The sequence below is a fragment of the Marmota marmota genome, unplaced genomic scaffold (genome assembly GCF_001458135.2).
Source record: "Marmota marmota marmota unplaced genomic scaffold, marMar, whole genome shotgun sequence".
Lineage (NCBI taxonomy): Eukaryota > Metazoa > Chordata > Mammalia > Rodentia > Sciuridae > Marmota > Marmota marmota.
This window is the reverse complement of record NW_025999990.1, coordinates 18100537-18126811: the sequence shown is the minus strand read 5'-3', so window position 1 is coordinate 18126811 and position 26275 is coordinate 18100537. Positions and strand designations below refer to the sequence as shown.

The 26275-nt window shown below is 46.6% G+C and overlaps 1 protein-coding gene across 6 annotated transcripts in view; it reads right to left on the bottom strand.

Moving 5' to 3' along the window:
• Myo5b (myosin VB) overlaps nt 1-26275 on the bottom strand; it is a 302556-nt gene that overhangs the window by 101349 nt on the left and 174932 nt on the right. For 5 of the 6 annotated variants that reach the window (XM_048806229.1, XM_048806230.1, XM_015482386.2 and 2 more), the window contains 5 exons: nt 25135-25242; nt 21516-21625; nt 15931-16196; nt 7454-7535; nt 6762-6902 (listed from right to left, as the gene is read on the bottom strand). In XM_048806229.1, the coding sequence (XP_048662186.1) occupies nt 6762-6902; nt 7454-7535; nt 15931-16196; nt 21516-21625; nt 25135-25242 (707 nt within the window). The remainder of the gene's footprint in view (nt 1-6761; nt 6903-7453; nt 7536-15930; nt 16197-21515; nt 21626-25134; nt 25243-26275) is intronic. The other variant, XM_048806233.1, reaches the window with a different exon arrangement.

Below are 26275 nucleotides of genomic sequence, written 5' to 3'. Positions count from 1 at the left end.
TCAAAGATGACAGCAATTTATCCAGTGGGAAGGGCCTCCCTCCTGTCATCCTCAACACCCATGGTCAGAACTGGTGCAGTCCTCAGTTATGGGTTAACTGATTTGCCCTTCGTTAGTTTAGATTGCACATTTGGATCAGACAGGGTTTGAAGGTGACCCTTGTAGCAAAGCCCTTTTTAAATGGTTGCTAATAAAATTTGTGCCCTAAGGAAAATGCTTACGTACTTGGGAACAAACTTCTTTAATCCTTTGTAAGCAAACATTTTTCTCAAGATTCAACGTGGAGCAACTAGTCTTGAATCCCCAGTGCTACGCGCCATTGGGAATTCAAGGAAAGAAAATGCTTTCTTGAAAGAAGCTATTAATTGTGTTGGGCAAACAGTAAACTATATTTAATTCAGCATTTTCTATATATACACTATTTTATATTTGTCTCCAAGTGTTCTGTGTTTAGAACCACCAGGTGTGGGGAAAGGAGGGGTCAGCCTGGTGGGCTGTCAGGACCAAACAGGCCAGAGAGTGTGAGACTGGGAAAAGCAGACCATGAGCAGAAGCTCCACCTAAGCCAACACTGATATCTTTTAGCAACAATCACCTAAAAAAAAAAAAAAAATTGAACTTCCATGAGAAGACTCTGCAATCGATCCTACATAATCACTAATTCAGACTGGCCTGAATTGATAAGCAGAGAAGACCAACAGTCAAGGTCATGTGTATACATAGATCCCAACTTTCACTCCATAGCCACCTTCAACTAAAAATAGGAACCAGCAAAAATTCAGAACAATTAAGATTCTTAGATAAGTGCTTTGGGCCTTGGCTAGTATTATTTGTCATGAAGCTTGCTAACACATTTTGGATTCATCAATGCATTGAATCCTTACATTATATATACACATACTTTAGGGATAAACTGAGGCTGAGAGGTTAAGTAATTAGCCCAAGTCACTCAGCTGAGGAGAAGCCCCAAGCCAGGATGGGCTGGCTGTGGGGCATGTGTTTTTTGCCACTCTGCTTTTCAGCCTGACAATAGAGTTCAAGGCAGTCATGAAGGCAGGTTTGAGTGGAAGGCGGCACTCATCTCCAGGATTCTTTCCACGAAAGTAGATTTTAATCAGCCATAGGAAAAAGAGAATCTTGCATTTTGACCAATGTGGATGATGGCTATCAGAAGCTCTGGAATTTGAAGCTGCATCAAGTCATTTAGAAAGAAATCCACACATGACCTCATATCAGCTTCTTGACACTCAAAGTGTGGAGAGAACCCTGGACCAGCTGTCCTCAGGTCTAAACTCTGCCAGTATGGTGCTGGCCCCCACCCCCCAACAATGGAACATCAAAAAGTGAAGGTGGCTGGGGATATAGCTCAGTTGGTAGAGTGCTTGCCTCACATGCACAAGGCCCTGGGTTTAATCCCAAGCGCGCACACACACACAAAAAAGGTCCCATTTATATGAAATACCCCAAACAGGCAAATTCAAGGAGACAGCCGGAAGTGTGGGCAATGGCTGCTAATGGTTTCTTTCTGGGGTAATGAAGATACCCTGGCATTGACTGTGGAAGGGATGGTTGCACAGCTCTGTGAATAAACCAAAAAACACTGGACTGTACACTTTAAATGGATAAACTGTGTGGCATGATATGCGTTATCTCTCAACAAGGCCATTTACAAAACAAACCAAGTTTACTCTTTGTTATTAAAATAGGAAAAAAAAAAAAAAAACAGGGTTGGGGATGAAAGCCCTTGGGTTCCCTAAACTCTTCTTCCACCAGTAGTATTTGATCATATCCTATGGCCAAGGACCATTTCCCCCACCCCCCCACAATGGAACCTTGAGCAGAAACTATTCTATCGTATCACCTGGGGCCAGCATCTTCCCCAACAGATAGTAGATGAGTGCTGAGGGCCTCACAGCCCATTATTCATCTGTTTTATATCCCTATCCTCCTGGGCCACTGCCACCAATGACTGCCTCCCCCACCACTTTCTCATTCCATCCCGTACCTCTCATTTCCTGGCACCTCCTACTCCTGCTGACCTCTCATCTCACCACTGCATCACAGGACCTCTGGATCCTCAGGCTCTTTGAGGAGAATTTCTGCTCCCTCCTGGCCATCACAGAAGCCCAGCTGGGTCTAGGACTCTGCAGTTCTAATAACTCTGAGGAGGAGGTGACTCCCTCCCTCTGCACCCTGCAGGCAGCCTCTCAATACCACACCCCACCCCATGCTCCGCAGAGCACCAAATGCAGAGAGCTCAAGCATCCCTCAACTCCATCTCCTCACCCCGAGGCTGGAACAAGCCACACATCAACTCACCCTCCCTTCACCAACACTGCTGCCAGAAACTAGGACCAGGCTTCACTGAGACTCACTTCTGGGGATTAAGATGCTGCTCCCACATCCAAGCAGGGAGATGACCTTGATGACCCCTCAATCTCATTTACAGTCCTTGACCTCAGCAAACACCTGTGCACTCAGATATTCTCGTGCCTGCTTTTTCCATCCTCCGCAGTTTCTGACCTACCTCCTCTAGGCACATTCCCTGTTTCCTTTTTCACAGGGAAATGGAGGTTGTCAAGCAGGAAATCACAATCTCCTGCTCAAACATCCAGAAGCACATCTGCATCCATAGCCTCCCCACCCTCCTGCCCTGCAGGCCAGCATCCCACCCACCTCTGCCTACAGCTCCTCTCAGCCAGGCCTCTAGGAAGGAGGTCAAAGCCTCCATCTTCACATCCTCACCTTCAATTACTGAAGGTTGGCCTCTGTCTGACAAATCCCTTGGGACGGCTCATTCCAAGACACTGGAGGTGGCTTTTTTACTGCCAAGTTCCTCAAAGCCCTGTCCTCCCAGGAAGTTCACATCTTCTGCCTCCTTGCCCCAGGCTCCTCCTCCATCTTCACTTAGGGGAGCTTTGGGGCCATTGAAGAAACCCTGAACCCTTGATCTGGACAGAGTAAATGTCCTTGACAGCAAGCTGTCCCTGGATGAGCAAACAGAAGGCAGTGCAGTGGCCCCACTGCCTTTAGCCTGATGTCACTGTGGAGTCATAAAAATGGTACAATAGCTTCTTCAGGCGGGGCTGGACTGGGCTCCATGAAATGGAAGAATCCTAGTCTCACAGGGCAGAGAGGGAAGAGCCTGCTTCCCCTATTGGATCTGCTTTTGGGGACCCCCCCCAAACACACACCTCTGGCCTGCGGCAGCAATCTGCACTTTTACTTATCACCATTGCTCCCAGAGCTTAAGGTATTTCCAGAAGATTCCTGCTAAAATGCAAATATGTCACCCATGAGGAAAGCAAGCACTAAAGTCTCATATCCTAACAGCACACACTAGCTTGTCCCCCGTAGAGGGAGGAGACAATGGACAGGATAGTGGAGGGCAGGAAATACCCAGTCTGAATCCATTTAGGAGAGGACCTTGAGGCAGCCTTAAAGTGCATCCCATTGGTGCAGGTGAGTTGTGCTCACAGCAGCCTGGAAATGAGCATTTCCTGGGAGCACACACCCCCTTTTCTGCCTCCCCCCTTGGACAACTGAGGGACAGCTGTGGTTTGTGACTTGCTCGAGGTCTCGTCGCTAAGCTGAAGATGCTGGTTTTATTTCTGGTGAAGGAACCCAAGTGCCTTCATGTTCTGGTCCCTATGCCTCCCTGCAGGTCCTGGCACACGTCACAGGCCTGGGGAGGACCTGTGAGCTGCCCCTTTAAGTCTGCAGCCAGCTCATGTCCACTGAAGCCCCAGCTCAGACCTGGCCCCTGCTCATCTCCTCCAGAGTGATTTTTATGCGGGTGGCTTCACACTACCAGTCCAAGCCTCACTTGGCTTAGTGCTGTCATCCAGGGGCCAGAGAAGATTCTTTAAGTGTGACCTCATTCTCATTCTGCAGAGGATCTTAGGAGGAAGAAAGGGACCTGTCTAAAGTGGCTCTTAGTCAAACAGGATCAGTCCTGAGAGAAGCCAAGTTGCCCAGCTGTGACCAATTCCACGGGAAATCCTCACCTGCTCAGGCTCACAGCCATGGCACTTCCAGAAGGGCCCAGCAGGCCCACTGCCTTTTAAAAGTCACTTAATACAGTACAGTTTCCATACAGTAAAATGCTTGCTTTTAAAGGGTTCAACTGCATGAGTTTTGACAAATACAATAACATCTGCTGGCTTTAAAGCCACCTGTTACTAGAAGCTGCATCAGATTATTCTCCATCATCCAGAATTCCCAGAGCAATTAAATCTGGTACAAAAAGTTCCCTCATCATGGGCTTTTGTCTCATTTCTTTATTTGGTGTTCATCTCATCTCTCTAGCAACACCGGTGACCGTGGTCACCAGTGAGGTTAAGTGTGTCACATCCACAGTACTCTATCCAGCATCCCGACACTCCAAGCTCCCACCAGCTCCATGAGGAGGAAACGTAGGCTTTCTGCAAACCGTCCAAGCAGCCTCAGGTAGATCACAGTGGCTGCAGAGCTCAGGGCCGGGCACCCAAACTGCCCTTAATGCTATTCAGCTGTGACTCTTGCTGTCCTTGGACTGTGGTCCAGACCCCTCCCACAGACTCCAAATGCTGGCCCTGCATGCAGACTTCCTAGTCCCCCGGCTCACTGGAGCCTAGGGCCCCCCAACATGATCTCATCGCTCTTCCCTAAGATCCCTTCCCTCCTCTCCCATGAGCTTTTCCCTCCCAATGAGACATCTAGTAGCTGTGCAAAACATTTTGGTGTTTGATGAAAAAACAGTGGCAAGAATTTGAAATACAGGCTTATTTTCCTTTCCCAACATGATGCCCCAGGTGGCACGTATACAGAAAGGAAACAAGATAGGAGGGTGAGGGTGCCCTTTGGACATATCCCGTGCTGCAGTGCAGAAGTCTGGGTGCTGGACACGGCCTGGACTGTGGGCCTATTTTCCTGAACCACTGCTGTTCCCACCAACTGCTGCCTACTCACCCCACTCCCAGAAGCCGCCGTTTCCAGCCCAGCACTGCTCCAGCCTTTCCAGGGGCTTGTGTCCCACCTTTGGACAGCAGTCTGAGGTTTCTGTCCATCTGACACCACACCTGTCTGTGCACTGGGGACAGTGTTCCCACTGCCCTGGTTTAACACTCCCATCAGATCTTCAAAGGATAAACCAAAGCAAACCCATTAGCTTGCAGTAGGGGCAGGGTAAATCTTTAGGCAGCTGCTAAGTTGCAGAACAGGCCATCCTGAAGCCCTGATTTTGGTGAGAGGCTGTGAGTAAATGGGGAGACCATGCCCTGGGGCCCGCTTCATTAAACTCTTCATCACAGAACCAGGTCCACCCGTATAGGGGTAACTGCCCTCAGTTGTGCACGACTTTCACCTTCACCATAAGGGAAGAGAGTTGAGAGCTGGAAATGGCCTAAAGCAAGGCTGAAGATCTACCTCGGCCCAGTACCTCCAGAGGCCTGGGCTGGACACAGGACCCCGGGATGCCTTTGGGTTGGAGGTGTGGAGCTGGAGGAGATGGCCACTGACAGGAATCTCCAGAGAGACTGAGGAAGGGAGCATGCTCCTGGCCGAGCTTAGGAAGAGGGCTGTTGGTAGGGGACACTGAACCAGGAGAGTCTGTGAGCATCAACAGCAGGAGGGAAACAGGAGGGCCTGAGCTGTGACTCCAGCCATTCAGTCAGTGCCACTCAATCCAGGGACAATTGTTCTACCTTAATCGCAACTCTCAGGTTGGGTGAACCCAGACAAACACCTGACATACTGAGAAATGATCCCTGCTTTGACACTGACAATGGAGCCCACATCTCCAGAGAGATGCTGGAAAATGATAGGGGATAAGAATGTGCCAGCTGTAGGGGTCAGTATGTCTTACACTGACTTCTACCATTTTGTTTATCTTTCAATTTCAAAGGTGAGGAAATGAGGAGCGCTCCTCTGGAAGGTCAGCTCCTCCTCCAATTACTGAGGCACACTCCTTCCTTCATGGTAAAGATGTCGAGGACCAGAACGTCCAAGCAGTGGGGTTCTTCCTGTTCCATTCCAAGCCCCATGTGGCTTCCACATCTTTCAATTAGTTTTCATCACTGGGAGGAGGAGTATGTATCTACCTCCTTATCAGTCAAGCACAAAACTGGAAGAAATCCAGATCATCAAATCCAACCCCCATCTATTCAAAGCAGGAACTAGAAGCCAAAGAAATAATGCAAGTGATAAAAGTCAGGTCACCTTACTCTGTTCCCAAAGTTGCCAGGTGCTCTACCTGCTGGTGACAACTTTCCCCCCAAAACTGGACAGAGTAAACTTAATCACATGGGGCTATCTAAGGATCTGGCCTGATACTACATCATGCAAAGCTATCACTCACAAGCCATGTTAACACCTTAAAGATCAAACTGCCTTTTATGTCCTTACTCTTTGGGCACACCTGTCTAGATTTGGAGTTTTTTCCTTGGCATCTAGGACATCTGAGGCACCAAATCCTGTTGAAGGCCACAGCCGAGTCGGGATGCTGGGCAAAAATCCATACCACCACATCACACTATTCTCTACCACCTACTGTGTTTACCATGGTGGTGACACCCACTAGTCACATGCAGAATGGATATGAACACTTTTTCTAGAACATGCAGAATGGATATGAACACTTTCTAGAACACTAAGACCAGATAAATTACCCATTACAGTACAGTGTTAAGATCTCACATGCTCCCTTATCCCACACAACTGTCCTCTGACCCATGCCTCAAGTCTAGAATTGAGCCAGTTCGATGACAGCACATCAGTTTTACCTTACATTCTTCATCCAAGAGGTCCAAGATACCCAACTTAGCCTCTATGAGGTCGATGCAAGGTTGGTTATCATAAAAGTCAATCAAGGTCCAAGGGATCTGCTCCTTCATATATTCTTCTTGCTCCAGTTTGAACACATGCTAGGCCAAGAAGTAAAAGGTCAAGGTGAGCAAAATGAAGACACACCTTGACATGAATCTCCCTTAAACACTCAGGTGAGTTCTGGTTCCTAGAAAATGGCAGGTCACTGCCAGAAAAGGTTGGGGCACTAAGTCACAGTCATGACTGCAAAACAGAAAAGTTCGATGATTTCCCACAGAGAAATGTGACACCTACCGTAGTATAGTTAAATGATCAGTTGTGTCGCTACCCAACCAATCACAAGAAGTCACCCATACCTAGCCTGCATTTTCTTAAATGCTCTAGAAGCCCAGGATCAGAGGAGTGGGAATCAAAGCTAAGGAGACAAACATCAACTGTCAAAAGCTTCCCACGTCACCTCCACCCTGCAGGAGTGCACAGCCACTTTGGAAAGCTGGGGGCTCCTCCAGGAAACCAAGAGGAGATCAGGGCACTGCTGGGACCCATGGACCTCAGATGGAAGAGAAGCGATTTGGGCTTTGCTCCAGAATGAGACAGCCAGGCCTCTGCCATCCCCAGCCCTGGCCCCCTGCTATTGAACCCCACTTACCGAGTTGAACTGCTGCTGGAGTTTCTCATTGGCATAGTTGATACAAAACTGCTCGAAGCTGTTGACCTCAAAAGTTTCAAACCTGCAGAAGAGAAAGTGGTAAGTACAAAGGAAAAAGACACCTCTGTTTACGGAAAAAAAAAAAAAAATTCACCAGGAATTCAACAAGATTACCCTCACCATCTATACCACGCCAGTTCAACCCTAAGGCCAGCACTGAATTCCCATTTCTGCTCCAAGGCTCAGAGGTCACTGTTAGAGACATCAGCACTACAGGGAACCTCCATAAGTTAGGGAAACTAGACAGCTATTTCCATAACTAGAAAATTACTGATAGTGGGAAAATTTAGGGAAAGCAGACATAAAACCGAGTTTAATTCCTAGCATCCCCCATCCCCCTCAAAAAAAAAAAAAAAAAAATAACAGGAGCTGAGGACAAGGAAAAGTTCCCAGAAGGGGAGGTTTTTGAGACACTGTGGGAGGGACAGACAGTGATACCACCAATAGGGGCCTGAGGCACAGGCCCATGCAGCCTACGGCATTATGTCTCCACCCCTCCCCATTCCTCAATATCAAATTCTCTCAATGTTAACACAGTGTCTTCCCCAAGTACTACTTTCAAACAGAAATGCTCACATGCTTCCCCAGATGAGGTTAGTGATGATGGTGGCGGGGAGATGGCAATCGATACAGAGGGACCACCAAAAATAGATTCATCACCCAACAGGCCTGAGTCAGTGCCTACAAAGCTTTAGGCTTCCCACGCCCACCTCCCCACTAAGGTATAAGACACGGATAAGCAGGAAGTCATCTCGAGATCAAAGAAGTCAACTGGTTGGAGACAACCGCATTAAAGTACAGCCTTTGGCCATGCCTGTGTGGGAGAAATAATTCTAGGTTAATAAAACAAGATCAAAGATGCAAGTCCATGCTAGGATGAAGGAGGCCACCTCTGTGTGATCCAGAGCAGGCAGAAAAGTGCGGTGTCGCTCAGTCATTATCCTGGAGTGCGGCCCTCCCAGCCCACGGGATAGTCCTACAGACTGAATTATGTCATTTAGAACCTCATTCCCTCCTCCCCACCATCCCAAGAAAGACTACTAATGATAGTCGAGACCAAAGGAGATTTAATAAAATCCAAAGATTAAAAAAAAAAAAAAGCCACCCCAGCAATTGGCTCAATAGCGGCAACGGGACGTGCTGGCAGAGCTCCTCCTGAGCTCCACAGATAAAAAAAAAAAAAGATTTAAATATTGCTCATTTAAGGTTTACATTGGTTGTACGCCATGAAGAACATTCTCATTAATTTGAGATAGCAATATTATGAGCTAATTTCAGCCATTTCTAAGATATTATCTGGTAACCATTCCTCCGCCATCTAGTGTAATTGCTGCAATGCCGGAGGGCCAGAGATAGATGAGGGGCTCAGGGAGCTTGGAACATGACTAAGAGGACTGAGCTCAGAAAGCCCCAGTGAGGGAGACAGGGCAACTTCCTCTCTGCCATGAAATTATATTTGGAGTAATCCTTCCCATCCACAGATGACTTTTTAAAATAATCACAATGGACCAATTTATAATTCACAGCATTAAAATGTCACAAGGAAATTTATATACTAGAGAAATTGGATTTCCCTTGTAAGATCAATGTGGAGAATATATAGACCAGAATCCGTGGGTGAGGGAAGTTCAAAACATAAGACCAGGATGTGGCATCTACACGGCTGGAGGGACAAGGATCACCCTGCTTTCATTTCTTTCTATCTTTAAAATATCAGTTGAAAAGTCAACAATTTCCTTCTCATTGTACTGCAATTTTCAGTGTAGCCAAGGCCCAAACACCTCTAAAAATGACACCTTAACTGTTGCAAAGTGCAGTTAAGATGTTGACTAGCCACCCGGAGTTAATTATTCCCCTCCGTGAATCCCCAGCTCCAGAACCTGGGCAGTCAGCAGTGACACAGCATGAAGCTTCCGGGTGGGGCAGAAGAGCTGTCCCAGAAGAGCGCAGGGCAAAGGAACCAAAGCTCAGCCTATCCAGGTTCCAAAGAGCACTCCCTAGCATTTTGCCTTTGGTAGAATGTAAACACATGGAACACAGGATTCACAGGGGAGGACTTCCACCAAAGGATAAAAGTCATGCAGGAAAAATGACAGGGAAATTGACTCTAGACTAGCCGGTAAAAACTGGACCTCGGTGTACTGGGACCAGAGAGGTGATCCAAACATCCCTGCAAGGTTCCTTTCCATCCAGAAGCTCATAATCCTCACAGGGGACCTTGCAGGATATTAGTGAGCTTTCCTCAAACTTGGGTTGTTGGTTGCACCTTCAAACAGGAGGACTTAAATTCTACCCATGTACTTCTTTCTGAGCCCATATGTCCCCTCCCCACAAGAGACAGAAAGAACACAGTTCAAGGGACCACTCACACCCAAGGCCAAGAATAACTGGTCTTCTCAAGGACCTCCATCTGCCCCATTTGCCACGTGCTTCTAATTCTTGGCCCCTCTTTATTCCTGGAGCTCTGAAGTGGGAGAGGAAAATGCCTACGCTCTGGTCATCCTCTCCCAGCCAACTGTTCCAAGAACTGAGACCTGCAAAGAACAGCAAGTCATGATTCTTGCTGGAAAAAAGCAACTGGGAAGATAGGAAGCCAGCATATGAGAACCTCTTGACAGAGTCTAAACTTTATTTGCTTTAGGCTTTTAGAGGCAATCGAGGTTGTGGAAGGAGTTGCCGGCATGGACAAGAAAATGGAACTTAATCTGAGCCTTAGAAGCATGAAGGAGGGCCGCATTCCAAAGGGTTGGCTGCCTCAGAGAAACTCGGAAGGCTGAGATTGTTTTGGAGCACTTTGAGTTTTAAGGCTCCCCTCTAAGGCTGAGAGAGTGTCCTGGGTGAATCCAATAGTTTCAAATAACACTAGGATCAGCCATGCTGTCCACCCTGAAAAAGAAAATCCCAGAGAGCTTCTCGGCCACTGTCCATGGGTTAGAGGGCAAAGACGGTCACTGAACTTCTTCCCCTGTATTTCCTTTAGACACTTTTTCATGCTGACCAGGGAGAAGCTAGGTGACCCTTTTCTGAAAAACTATACTGGGGCTATAAAATTATCTGTAAGTTTGTTTTGGACAGTAGAACCAAGAAAACAATGCAAACCAAAGAAAGAATATTTTCTTCCATCAAAATGAAGACCAACAGTGAATCTAAGCAATTTACTTACAATACATCCTTAGTCAATCTATGGAATGGAAAATACTTACAAGTCTTTTTTCAGTAACAGGCTGATATCCAGAATATGCAGAAAACTCATAATACTCAACAAGAACCACCTAATTTTGAAAATGGGCAAAATAACTTGAGTAGATAGTTCTTCATATTAGATATAGAAATACCCAAGAGGTACAAGATAACTAACATCATTACTCACTAGAAAAAAGGCAAATCAAACCACCATTGCATACTACCTCACCCCATTAGGGTGACTACTAGGCAAAGAAATCCAGAAAATAACTGGTGCTGGTGACGATTGTTGACTTTTCAACTGATATTGTAAAATCCTTCTGTACAGTTGGGTATGTTAAATGGTGGAATCATTATGGAAAACAATATGGAAATGGCTCAAATTAGTAAAAGCAGAATTGCCATGTAACTCAGCAATCCAACTTGTAGGTATACATCGAGCAGAATTAAATCAGGACCCTGATGAGATTTTTGCACACCCAGGTTCCCTACAGCATTATTTAAAAAAGCCTAGAGATGTGAACAATCCAAATGTCCATCAGTGAAAGAATGAATACACAAACTGTTACCAAAAAATGGGAAATCATTCAGCCTTTACAAATAAAGCCTGTCACATACTACAACATGGATGAACCTGGAGGACACTGTGCTAAGTGAAACCAATCACTAAGAAAAATACAAGGTAATCTCACATGCGATATCCAAAATAGTCAAACAGAGGAGAATGGTGGCTGCCAGAGGACTGGGAAAGGGAGAAATGAATTGTTTTGTGGGTACAGAGCTTTAGCTGGGCAAAACAAAAATTTGGGGGAACTTCCCCAACAATGTGAATAAACTTAATAGTGCTGAACTATACAATTAAAAAATGTTTAAGATAGTCAATTTTATGTTTACAATTATATTTTTAAAAATATTAAAAAGCACTAAATAAGCTGGGTGGATATCGTGGCTCACACCTGTAATCCCAGCAACTTGGGAGGCTGAGGCAGGAGGATCATGAGTTCACCCGGCCTTCGCAACTTACTGAGGTCCTAAGTACTTAGGGAGACCAGTCTCAAAAAACAAAAGGCTTGGAATATGACTCAGTGGTTAATTGACCCTGGGTTCAATCCCCAATCCCCCCCCCCAAAAAAAAAGTTGGATATTACTTTTGCATTGTAAAGTACATGATAAAATAACACATGACAGAGAAGCATATAAAAATCACAGCAAAATCCATTTCCCAATTCCTAGAGCCTACACTTCCCTGCTTCCTCCTCCCAACCTCTTCCCACTATGTCTCTACAGGACACATGAATCTATCACATCCTGTGTTGCTCCAGAGGTCTCCTAGGCAATTGTTCTCAGCAAGACCCGCTGGCCATAGCCAAATCCCACACTAGCTTGGCATTTTGAAGGCTGAAGTCAAAGACCAATGTTTGTTCTCCCCAAAACATAGACATGCATTTCTCATTGCCTCAAGAAGGCAAGAGAAAGAAAAGGTTACAATTAATCAGGCCCATAGAGGCAAACAGGTTTATGCAACCTGAAAAGCAAGCCCCAGCCAAAAGCTGCCAGGCTCTCCTCTATTAATCTCCATCCCCTGCCTGGAAAGAAATACCCCAAGGCAAGCTGCACAGACCCTTCGTTAAGGGGAACAGCTTGACTTGGGTTTGCTGAAGTGCTCTGGGCATTGCTTGCTTTGCACTTTTGGAGCTGGGACAGAGGAACATCATGAAGGCAAGCAGTCCTTACACCAGGATGCTGGGTGTCTGGATGGCCTAGGAGGGCCTGTGAGCAGAGGGTTCACCATCATCCTGCAGAGGCAGCTTAGCAACCTAGCAAGCCTGCCTCAAAATAAAAAGAGCCGGGGGTATAGCTCAGTGGCAGAGCACTCTCGGGTTCAATGCCCAGTACTGCAAATTAAATAAAAACAGTGCTAGAGTTTCCTGATGCCAGGGAGGAGAGATGCTCCTTAGAGAGCATCATTTCCCACAGGTGTTGAGAAAGTCCAACGACTGGAATAAGCTTGAAATAGGAGGGAGGAGGGTACACAGGGCAACGGGTACGGTAGCAAGTCATCATCACATTAAAGAAAACAAGACAAATTCAGTGGATCTCTGGAAGGTGTCTCAAGTCCAAAGGAAGGCAGGACATACACCATAACTGGAGCAAGGAAATGACAGTGGATAGTTCATGGCTTTATCCCAAGTTTCCACCAAATATTCATTATCTCCCAGATTAAAAAATGATGTCACTGACCTGAGAGAACATCAACAGTGTGTCTAGACTCAATCCACCTGTGTGTCTGTGGCCAAGTGGTTTTAATTTCCTGGGCATTCATCACATAACCCTCTGACCAGGAGAATGAGCCTGGAGCCAACCATGTGGATGCAAAAACTTCCTGGCAGACCAAGCTGCTGAGGAGTGAGTGCATGTGCACTTAGGGAAAGCTTGGAGGGGCTTTCCCAGCATCCAGAGGCCCAGGGAGACAGCTGGCTTAACCCTAACCCAGCTCATATTTCACTCTTTCTTCTGCCTGTAGGGTGCAAGTTCAGCACTGAGACATGGAGACCCATGCATAACTATTACTTTTCTCCAAGAGGAGAATGAATCATTTCATAATGCAGTTAGAAAAAGAAAAAAAGGAAGCTCCTGAGATAGGACAAGGATTTATAAAAGGGAAAACACCATAGTATGTCTGGAAGGAAACAGTAAGTGTAGAAAAGTTCCCTGGAGTGCTCATCAGGGGCTGCATGCATGTGGCCTGTGTTGGGACCTGCTCTGTGAAGCTGTTGGATACTCGCCAAGGAGCCCACAGGCTGCTCCTGTATGAGGGAGACACACAGTCCAGGAGCTGACACTAGAACTAGGAGGTTGGGCCCTCTGGATTGTCACCCCAACTACTGACAACTGTACCTTTCAAACCACAAACCCTCCCTGCAATCTGTCTCTAAATCTCTTCTTTGGGCAGTCATGGGAGCTTAGGGAAAATAAATTCAATTGTAAAAATTTAACAAAAATAAGCACAAAATCCTAGCTTGCATAAGCCCAGCTGACAAATGCATACTCAGCAGGCCAAGGAGCTTAACTTCCAGAGGCTTCTTACCACTGGGCAGGCTGTCACTGGGAATTCCTGGGAAGGGAGCAATAGTCTATTTAAATTCAAGGCACTGTTAGGAAAATACATAATACAATAGAACTCAGGCACAACATTTTACGTATCACTACAATCAAAGTCATAATTTTTTTTTTTTAAACAGGCTATTAATGAGTTTGCAGGCTAATCTTTCTGAACCAAAGCTTCAATAAAATTAAGATTCTTGCACAGGCAGATAAAGGGCATCAGGTTAGACAGTGAGGCCTGGGTTTCTTCAGGTCTTCCTTGGGAAGGTAACACTAAAGGTCAGTGGCTTGGGAAATGTAATGACCTGAAAATATTTGAGGTAGAATAAAACAGAATCAATCACCAACATCTATATAGTAAGTTCCCAGACCACGCAGGCCGTTTCGTGCTCTCAACAAGTGCAACTGGAAATACTGAGCAAAAAGCAGGCACTCCACTGGCCAGAAGGGGAAGGGGCCTGCCCGTCACTCTGCTGAAACCCAGGAGGGTCTGTGAGAGGACGCATGCCCCCACCTCCCTCCTGAGGATCCTTCTCCACTCTTTGCCCCTCATCAGCCTCAAGGTTCTCTTCACACCTTGCTTCTTCCTCCCATTCCCAAAGGTGCCTCCCCAACTTCCCACATTCTACCAGGACTCCTCCTTTCAAGGAACCAGTTCAAACTTCACCTTCTGGGTAAAGCTTTACCTGACTAGGCAAACAAGTGTGCCCTCACTGGCCTTCAAGCTGCTAAGTGTCCAAATCTTCAAATGGATCATTCTACAATTCCTTCTGACACCTCTTGCATTACTAAGCTAGTGCACACAACTCTGCAGCCTATTCCCGAGGACTCTGCGAGGCCAGACATCAGGTTTCATTCTTCTTCCACCATACATATGGCATCGTTCAAAATGAGAATCCCAATGATCAACAGCAAAATCAAATGTAATTGGGAGAGCAAAGGCATAGGAAAAAAGCTGCTTTAAGTGAGGATTCTCGACTCCAACCTCACCACAAGGCACGTCCCAGCTGAGTTTCAGCCCACTAAGCAGTGCTTTGCTAGAGCAGCGCTGTTCTGATGACGCTGCACTTCTATGGGTCTGGACTTCTATTTTAAGGCAGAAGCCATGACTTCTAGGATTTGCAGATCCAGGAGGATTTCATCTATTATTAGCTTAAAGAGAGCAGGATGCTGGTCAGAAGATAAGTGCAAGGAGGGTTGCAACCCCTTCATACAACTTCAAAGAATTCTAGATGGGTCAGGAAAGAACCCCAGATACTGTGCCTCAGAACTTCATGGGAAGCTATAGAAACTAAAGACCAGAAATGGACTGATCTATAGAGTGTCGTTCAGTTACTTGATGATGACACTGACACAGAAAGCCAATCCCCTGATGGCTCCTCAAGCACAACTTCCACCACACCATGCTGCCTGGTCCAGCAAGAACGCTCTCTGTAATTAACAGTCCTTTCAATTAGCCAGGTAGTCCACCAGGATGATCACCCAACAGCACTGGGCAAAATCACACCTTTAAAATCACTTTGGTGACATACTCAGTGAGGCTGAATGGCAGATTGAAATAAAACATGACCAACACACAAAACCTGACAGTAACTTACAGAATGATGATGGGCCACTCATGTCCCTCTCAGGGCCGCAGTTGACCAGCAGTAAAAATAGATGTATCATTTCAGAACAGGGGAGCTACTAGTGTTCTGTTTGTACTGGGGACTGAACCCAGGGGCGCTTAACCACTGAGCCATATCTCCAGCCCATTTTTATGTTTTATTTAGACACAGGGTCTCACTGGTTGCTGAGGCTGGCTTTGAACTATCGATCCTCCTCTGCCTCAGCCTCCCAAGACACTGGGATTACACGAGTATGCCACTGTGACCGACTGCTACTAGTGTTTTGATGAGGCCCATTTTTTCCTTGGGACTGCCTTCTATCTTGAAATACACTAATCATCCTTGGCCTCACACCAGTAGTGACTATTCATCATGACAGACAAAAATGCTCTCACATATTTTAAGCTCCCCTAGTTGAGATCAGGAAGTTCTCAAGTCCCTTGCTAGCCCTTAAATGCCAGCAGGAAGACCCTGGTGACCAGCAGGTGGAGCAAAAGCTGGGGGGACAGGTGGCAGGCCTACCCATAGATGTCCAGGACCCCAATGAAGGAATGCTGCTTGATGGAGGTGTGCAGGGCCTTGTTGATGTGCTCCACAATCCAGCCAAACAGCTGGGCGTAGATGTGTTTGGCCAGGGCATTGCGTGCATTGATGACCTGCTGCAGGGACATGGTCTTGACGTAGGTCTCTGAGGTGGTGACCAGCTTGCGATGGCATAGCCAGTGCTCCATCTGGTTGTGCTCCACCCCTAGCAGGCGGCAGAAGTTGCTCAGGTGTTCATCCTGGGGCTGGGTAGAGAACAAGCAGAAGAGACTTGTCAAAGACCGGGTCCCTTAGCCACATCCTCTCTCCTCCCCAGAAGGAAACCAAGTCCAATTGCAGCCCTCCCAGAACCCCATCTCCTCCCCATACACCACACCCCCACTAAGTTAGAGCCAGAATAGTGTTGCTCAAACTAATCATCACACTGGCTGAAGACCAAATTATCAGGACTTCAACTCCCTCCTGTCCCCTCCTCCACTGCCAAGGTGCTGCTGAGTAACCAGGAAGAGGGAACTTCCCGAGAGAAAGGAGCAGAAAGGGAATTCATAGTTCAGGAATGGATGACCCATCAGGCAGCAGGTGCACAATCAGCAGTTTACATCTGCAGGGGGCCAGGTGCAGAGCTAACCCACAGCTGGGAAAGCAGTTTTCTTCCTGCTCTTCAGAATTCTTTGCTTACAAGTGTCACATCAAACTAGCTGCATGTTCAAAATAACTCTTGGGCTCCTAAGGCTGGGGAGACCTTTTAAGGCACTCCTCTATACAAGGGTGAGGATGGCAGAGCATTGACCGCCTTCTGGGTGGGTAGAACACAGATTGGGAAGTTTAAACACCCTTATTCCAAATTACACAAGATGCCAGTGGGTGTGTTCTGTCATGCTGGGCAAAAAAACCAGCTAAAACCCAATGGACGACGTCCCTCCTGGTACTTATTCCCTGCCATCCCTGTAGCCTTAGCCACAGTAATACCAATTCACATGCAACTCAACTCCACTTATATTCTCAAAGCATTTACTGCTGGGAAAGGTTAATGTGAGAAGTTAGATAACATGGTGAAGATGTGGAAGATTTGGACCTAATATCAGTTGAAACACTTTTACTGATAAAAATCACATGAGTTTGGAGCTAGAAAGATCCTGGAAATTTCTCCATTTTAAGTCTCTTTCCCATATAGATAAAAAGCTGAGCCCTGAAGAGTTGCAATTGCTTACCTGGGTCCTGCTGACCCAGAGCTCCTCTGCCCAATGTACCCACTAGCTACCCAGCTGCCTCCAACGGCCGAGTGGAGTCTTCTTCAGCAGTTACCAATCACACCACCTGGCATCTGAGCCACTGAATAACTCAAGTCCCCACAGTGTCTTGTCTCACGTCACAAAAAATATGTAAGTCTCTTGGATAATTCCCACTGTCCGCTCACAGAGCCCAACAGAAAGCCTGTCCTGGATTCCTCTCTGCTTGGGAAAGCTGCAAACCTAGCATTGAGCCTGCTGGAGAGCTTAACAACTCTCAGGCTGGAAGGGAATCCCTTAGAACACCATATGCCCCCTCCTAATGGTCCTAAATTGAACATAGGACTCATTTTCTGATGAAGCCACCTTATAAAATTTGAAGAAGGGCTTGTTCAATGAAAATCAACATGGATAACTATCATCATTTTCCCCTTAACACACATCCTCAGGCCATTTTTCCCCTGCAGATATCTAAAGTCCATCTACCCAAAACAAATGTAAAATATAATGCCAGTAGAAAGAACCTCCCCAAATCATTACAACCCATGTTTTTCTGAAACAATTGCAAACAGCATTAATTGGCTTTACCCACATCAGGTTAAAGACAATTGAACTGGTTTGCTAAATGTACCTTGTGAACACCGAGAGCTTATTTACCAAAGAAACCATGTTCCCAGGAACCTTTGGAACTGCCATCCTGATCCAACCCCCTTAATACTCAGATGAGGAAATTGAGGCTCAGCAAGGTTCCTGGACACCTGGCCAGTGCCCACTTGGTGTGGGCTGGCTGGAGTGGACAGTCTTATACTTGCTCAGCAGTGGGGTGTCCTGCCACTTCCCTGGGCCAGCAGCCTTTTACCCTACAGCCTCCCCCTGCCAATATAAAGCCATATGGAGTTTAGTGCCTGAGGACTGTTTGGCAAGCAACAAGTTCATCTGTGGCAAATGTCCAATTTGTTCATCTGACCTATTTCCAAGAAATTCTTAATTGCTAGGGAATCCATCTGCAGTGCTGTGCCTAACATTTAAGAGGCCTGCCAGCAGCAAAAACAAGGACCCAAGGCCTGCTCCCAGGTGCCCTCCCCCTTCCTGATGCTGCATGCTCTAAGTGCAGCAGTGGAGAGGAGCCACAGTTAAGGAATTCTGCTGTCCACCCAGGGACAGATGACCCACCCTGCAGTGAGCTGCCCTACTCACACCGGCTTCTGACTGCTGATTAAAGATGCTAACTGAAACTGATCTAACATCATGCCATTACACTTAGACATAATTAACTGATACTAAATCCATTAAAAATAGCCAGCATTATAGGTAACAGATTAGTTTTATGGGCCCATAGTGCCAAATTCAAGGAACAAATTGCCTCTGGTGTCCAAGTAATTGGATGTTGTTGGATCTCCAAGGTAACTGTGGCGATCATGGAACACATTCTCATGTTTTAATTAAAAATAAAAACTACCAAGCAGAAGGCACACTGCTTATGGGTAGACAACCTTTCCAACAGGAAGCCCACCCCATGGACCCGAGGAATAATCCATCTCTGAGAGGCTACAAACACTTAACATGCATTTCTCAAGCTTGTACTCAGACCCCTGCTTTGCTTAGCACCAACGGGAGCTGTCTGCAAGCAGAGGGTAATCCCAGCTCGAAGGGCAAGACTGGCGGTGGTACAGGGGGAAGAACACAGTGGGGACCCTGTCCCAGCTGTGCCATTAACTGTCATTCTGGCCTTCGAGAGGTTCTCTCTGGGATTTAGATTCTCCTCTCCCATACGGTGAGAGGGATGCTCCCGAGATCCACTCTGGGTCTAACATCAAGAATGGTGACAGTCATGACCTCAATCCACAGGCTGAGAGCTGAGGCCTTTCCACACAGGGCTGTGTTTTATCCTCCTCCTCACACTGGGGTAGGTGGCATCATCCATACCGCACAGGAGGCAAGAGATGCAGAGAGGCATGGCAATTTCCCGGAGTCCTGCATCTGGGAAGTGGCAGAAGCAGGATTTGAGTCTCGGCAGTATTGGCTCAAGTCACTGCCCGCACTGTCCTTTAGACACCCTCTACTTGCAGAGCCATCTGAGACAGTCTAGACTAATGGCCTGCGCTCACAAGCCTCCTGCCCCCTCTGCCTGGTAAGAGAAGGGTTGCTATCCCCATCTGGGCTCCGATTTGCCCAAGTTCCTCCCACTTCACCACCTGCATCTTCTAACTCCTCTTCCACGTGTGCCCTGATGGTCCCACCTTGGCATGGACCTCATACAAACATTCTACAAGTGCCAATGTGACAGGCAGAGACCATAACAGATGTGGTTCTAAAGTTTAGTGGGGGTACAGGCATTGATCAATCACTAAGACATATTTTCTTTCTCCCCTGAAGGTCCTCAGAGGCCAGGTATGAAAAATAAGCTCAGCGACATTTAGGCTATCCATTCTAAGATGGCACGAACCAGACCCCACACCCTACTGCAGGTCCTCAGGAACTCCTGGCCTGGTTCTCATGCTTCACCATCAACCTCGCCAACATCTTTGCCCATCTCATGCATACTTTCTTTCATTTTCACCACCTTCAAGTCCTAGAGAACAATAATTCATCCAGTTGTCTACCTCTTGAGTGCCTACTGAGTCCCGGACACTGTGCTTATAAAAGATATTGAACAAGAGCAGTCTCTGCTTGCACAGAGTTTGGGGGTAGGGTGGGGCAGCAAATCAAAGAATCATATGATAAATGCCAAATAGCCATGCTAAATGCCAGGGAGGAGAGGTACAAGGTGCTGAGAATCCTAAACAGGGGGTTGAGGCATCAGCTCAATGTCAAAGCACAGGCTCAGCATGCTTGAGACCCTGCATTTGATCCCCAGAACTGACCCAGTCCCTCCCCAGCCAAAAGAGTCCATCATGGGGGATGAGACAGAGAAGTTTTTCAGTGGGCTGGAGGCTCAGGGAAACTTTGTCATATTTCTTGCATCTTACCAGCCTAAACCAGGAGCTTGTTAATGCTAAGATTCCTAATATTACCTGTCCCTGACACAAAACAGAGTATGCCTTTGTCTTAAGAATCTGTGGGGCATTTGCTGGGGTATGTGCGTAGGGGAGGCACAGATCCTCTATGCCTTTCTCGTTAAGAGAAAGACTTCATTGAACTATATTCAATGGCGCTATGGACTCAGTTTCGGGAGGGTCTGGCCTACACTAGAGACTCACCCACCACCCGTCAGGCACCCGTTTCTCTCCTAGCATCACTGTGCTAGCCCCAGGGTACCCCCATGTGCATACAAATAGGCACATAAATAACAGGGGTCAGAAACTGTTCTGGCTCACCTGATACGGTCAGCCCCAACATTCCTTCCTTTTCCACAGGCCCAAGTGGGGGCTCCAGAGTCTGTGGTGAGGATGGAAATAGACCCAGGGACCTTCTCGACCTAGGTAGGGCCAGTTTGATCTTCTGATAACCCTAAACCCCATATCTACAAGAGGTTAGTGAATGTCCACTCAATGGAAAAAGCAGCACCTTGAGAGTGGCCGTGGCACCTTTTGTCTTTCCCCAGCATTGCGTTATTTAAATCCTATGTCCTTGGAAATAAGACTCACACTTTGTATCTCTCTAGGACCTAGTCATAAATAGGCACAAAATAGGTAGAAATGGGTGCAGATTCATCTACTCAAAGTCAGAGCACCAGTTTTAGCCTAGGCCCTCATCACTAAATTCCAGACAGGACACAACAGTTGCCGTCTGTACCACCACACTGGGAACTGCTCCACCACCCACGTAGACAATGTATCTACCGCGTTATCAGCCACTACATTGGGCACCAGGGCAAGAACCTTATCATGAGCCTTTGTGGAGTATTGCAGATTTGAGACATCTGTGGAAGTCCTGCAAAGTCTGCCTTATACTGGCATAATCCTGGCCAGTAAGGTCCCCTGTCCTGTATTTTCAGATAGACTGTAACTTCCTTTGAGGCAGTCACCAAGTATGGGACCCAATACTCTCATTTCCTTGTTGTAGCAAGCTCAGTCTGGAGCCCAGAAAGTACTCCATAGATTGATGACATGCTGTGGAATCCCATGTGCCTCAGAGTTGGTAAATCAACCCATCAAAAAGAATTTATTGAAGAGCCACTAAATTCCTTGCCCTCGCTGATAGACATTTGATAGTAGCTGATTTGAAATGGATTGGTTCTTTTAAAAAAAAATTATCAGTAAGTCAACAGAAATCATTCCTGTTAAGAATGAATAACCTAGGGGTGCCCTCTAAGTGCAGAAACACATTTCAGTCATATCGAACTGTAGGAATAAATTGTGTCCATTTTATCTCTGGTGCTGGGGTGCGACTTACTGATATGCTACAGGAATCACCATCCCGCTCAGCCTGAATCGCCACACTTCCCAGGTGCAGGATAGAAGCAATTATCTTAAAAATGCTTATCTGATGGGACTCTCTCACTCCTGCAAGAAAAAAAGTGAATGACACTCAATATCCATGCTATGATACAAAGGACATTTTACCCTTTTTAAGGACTTAAAAAAAAAAAAATAAGGGTTGATTTTTTCCATCCTGGGCCAATGACTCCTAAAATGACCAGGCTGTGCACCATGTAATTACCACTCACAGTAACAGCACAGAGGGCAAAAGGGCTGCTGGACTGAAAGGAAAATATTCAACTTCGATTGTCCCAAGTAGACCAGATGGGTCATGCCACTATTTTTACTTCTCCAAGAGCGTACGAGAGGCAGCAATCACACAGACTCATTTTGGACTTCATTTCAACCAAGCACCTTATGGACATTTTTTATGAGTTTAATAAGAATGGTCATTTATCTGCAGTCATTTCTCCTTCAACATAATATCCTGCAAACATCTGTGACACATCCGCTGTGCCAATGGGGAAAGAAGAGTAGAAACAGTCCCTAAGGTGGCTGTTCCAGGGGCTGCCCAGCCAGCTGGCTCACGGCCAGCTCAGATGGGGATGGTTGTTCTCCATGCTACGTATGCCCTCAGTGACAGACATGCACGCCTAGCCCAGAACAATTGTGGCAGCAGAGAGGACTGTCAAATTTGTTATTTACCCAAGTGAATTGTCAAAGGCATGGATAATCTCTTAAAATTTATGTTTAGCTTGAAGCCATTATCATATCTCCTTAAATTACAATATATTTCAGATTTATAAGGAAAGACAACAGAAAGATAATGAAGATATCTGTAAACCTACCACTGGGTTTAGGAAGTAATAGTTATTGCCTCACATGCCTCTCTAGCTGCAGCTACTTATCTTCAGGCAATACTTAAGCTAAAAAAAAAACGAAGTCAGTAATACCTATATAAACAGGATACACAGCCATGTCAAGCTACAATTACAAATTCTCCCAGATAATCTGTGAAGTGGACAACCCAAACATGAACTAGGCAAAGTGTACAGACAAAAAAGTCTCTTCTTAGTATGGGATACTCTAAATAAGCAGAATCTCACTGTGAGAAGCTGTGGCCCATGGTCTCTCTTTATAAAGTTTTATTAGAACATAGCCACACCCATTCACATTTTATCTGTGTCTGTTTCTGTGTTACCACAGCAAAGAAGGAGGTACAACAAAAACCACCTGGCTTTTTCTTAAGAAAAAGCGTGCCAACCTCTGGAATTAAAAAGGTGGGGGACAGACACATTTTTAGAGTATTAATACTCTTATGAAAATAATTTCACAAGCACTATCTGCTTTGAGATTAAAGTATCCATCTTAGAGCCTTGGAAGGACTCACCCACTCCTACCAGCTCCTGTCCACTGCTTGCATTCACACTACAGAGGACCAATTGCTAGAGGCCTTCTCCTGTCTGTCCAACTGGCAGAATGCAGCCTGCTTGGGCTGGAAGTGTAATTCAGTAGCAAAGCACTGCCCGGCATATGCAAGGCCCCGACACATGTTCTGTCCCCACACAAAAAAATAAATCCTTTCTCACATCAAGTGGTCAAGTGTCCTCCAAACCCCCCAGCCCTAGAGAAAAAGGCATGTGATGCTGTGGCAGTAGTGGGTGCCTCTCGGTATGTTCTCTTAGCTTCATATCCTCCCTCCTTGCCCTGCTGACACTGGGGCTGCCGTCCTGTGCCTGCTGAAGGAAGGCCAGGCGTGCTCCACAGAGCACCACAGTGATACATGAGGCCATGCAGCAGGGAGGCATCTCCCTCCCCCTTTCTGGTCCTCCCTAGTTATGACTGTCATCTGGTGCCTGGCAACCTCCCTGCTGAGCTCCCACTGTGCCTCCCTCAATATTCAACCCTGCATTAAAAGCTCCTCAGTAGGCCAGGCCCCACCCCACTCCAGGACAAGTGCCCTGGCTTGTGGAGACGGCTGGCCTCCACCCTCCGGCAAGTTTCTTCACCAAAATCTTAGATGTCATCTAAAGCTCAGCCAAGGCTCAGGGCTCCTCTACTCAATAATTCCCACACTGGATGCCTCTCCTTGCCCTAGCCATAGCCTCTGTACCTACTACTTCTGGACCCTTAAAGTCCTCTTTTATCTCTTCATAGTTGTTAACCCTCTGCTGCTCTAGCCAACAAATGTTCATGTTCATTTTTCTCCATTGGAATAACCAGTGTGATTTCTATCTCCCGGTACGGTTTGTCCTTGTACCCATGAACTATTATATGGGCTAGTTACACTGAGATGTGTCCGACATGGGGATTTCAGCACTCAAGGGCCTGGTTTCCTCCCTACATAGGGATGAGGCCATGCCTTGTTTTGCTACTGAATGAAACTTCCCTGACAACCACTACAGAACACAACAGACTGCACTGAGTTAGTCACGAGGCTCAGAAGCTGAATTCTCTATCAAGGAAGGGGCTGGGAACGACATGGGGCCATGCTGAGTCACATGCTGGTTTGGGGCTGAATTCTCAGGCTTTCCTTTTTGTGGCTGCAGGTCCCAGGAATTGAGCATGTCCATTTCCCAATTAAGAAAGGCTCACCTTCCACCTTGCTACCTGGGGTTCTTCAAAGAGTGGAGCTGCAACCTCTTCTAGCTCTACTGTCCCTTTCTGTCCCTGAAGGACAGACAGAACTTCTTGCCTTGAGAATCCCACTGCTAAGGTCTCTATGGAAACAGGTAACAAAACCAACACTGCAGGTGGGACAGAGCATCCAGGCTTTTACAGTCTGCTTCCAGCTCCGATTCCGTGACTGTGGCACACAGGTAATTTGGCCCAGTGTTCTTCCTGCTAGAACACACTGCCTCTGAACCCAGACACTGCACAGAAGGCACGGCCACACTGAGCTTTCCTTTGTTGGTGTCAATGGCCCAGCGAGTGAAGCAGGATAGATCATAGTGCCTGGAAGAGATTTTCAAAACCTTGCTTTTTTTCTTCTTAGAGGCAGGGGGACAGGGAGATTGCCCACAGGGGCAGTCTATCACTGAGCTACATCCCCACCCCATTTAATTTTTGAGACAGGGTATCTATATGTAACCCAGGTTAGCCTTGAACTTGTGATTCTACCTCATCTTCCTGACTAGCTAGAATTACAGGTGGGTACCACTGCACCTGGCTCAAAACCTTTTCTTTTAGTACTGGGGACTGAACCCTCAGTGCCTTAGCACTGAGTAGATCCTAGTTCTTTTTAAGACAAGGGGTATACTTGTTAAGTTGCTGAGGGTTCCGTTAAATTACTGGTCTTGGCCTTGCAATCATTCTGCTTCCCAAGGAAATGGGATTACAGGCATGCACCACTGTGCCCACCTGTCCAGCTCAATTTTTTTTGGTTTTGTTTTAGAGGTAAGCCAACAAAGCTCCAAATTTTAAGCTTTGGAACCCAAGGGTTGGGATGAGAAAGGGTGAGATGCCATTTACCAAGGGCATGAAGGCTTCCCCCGTGTTAGCTCATGAAGACTGGAAAGGCATGTGGACACCACGGTGCCACCCCTCCATATGATCACCCTCCAGGCCCATTTCTCACACTGGAAGCTCCTTACCGAGAAGTGTGAAGGCTTGCCGAGTCTTCTCAAAGTCCTCTGCGTCATCTACACCCTCAATGGCTGTGTCTCCCCCCTGGGATGTATAGAAAAAGTCCTCTGCACATGCTGTGGAGGCAAGGAAGTCAAGTGTCAAACACTGCAGAGACCTTCACCCTGAGTCACCTGCAGATCATGACCCACAAGGAGTTCTATTTCCCAAGCATGCTATTCCAGACCAAATTTTAGTTCCAGCCAGTTGTGAAACCCTTTGAAGTATTCTTCATCCATAATGGCAAATCAGAGAAAACTGAATAATAAACAAAAATTACATTACTCTGCCAGAATGTGCTACCGTATTTATATAAAACTGGTGCGGGAAAAACATGTTAATACAAAAGATAGATTATGCAAAGTTCAGCTTAATGGGATCTTGCCCAGATTTATTTTTAAGACAGACCTGAAATATGTAAGTAAAATGCATAGTTAGAATCACCTCCTAGGTCACAGACTTCCATGACCCTAGATAATCTTTGCTTGAACACTTCATTTAACACGAGGGGCTGTGATGTGCGTCAGGTGACCTGGTTTTCCTGTTCATTTGTTGGGCAAGGTCAGCAGGCACTTGAGCAAGTGCAGGCCGAGGTCCTCAGGGGTTTGTTCTCATTCCCCAGCTTAACGCTGTGTCAGGCCTCTGAGGAAGCCTTGGAACAGCGGGTAAAGAGGGGTCCGTGTTGTCTTACGAGTCTCAGCCAAGCTTAGCGGGGGACAAAAATGCAACAAGCCTCGGGTAAGACCTGCACTACAAGTAGGATGGTAAAAGCAGCTTAAATAAGGGAACTGGCCACGGAAGTCATTTAGAGTAACAACTGCTTGCTATCAAACTTACCCTCAAAAATCACTTGCCTTTCATAAAGTACCCTGTGTGGTGTCACTCTGCCTGGTACTTCATGTTCTGAGTACATAATGTCTGATTCTGACAGGATGCCCAATCTGTACATGGGCTGGTTTTCCACCTCCCTGAAAACCCCAGTTCGATTCTTTTCCCTTGACCCAAGCATGCACGGTTGAACACTCATCAGCTGAGCGTGCTTCTCCTGCAACACCTCGTCCTTCTGATTTATCCCCCAAGAACTTCTACAGAATTTTCCTCTCTGCAGAC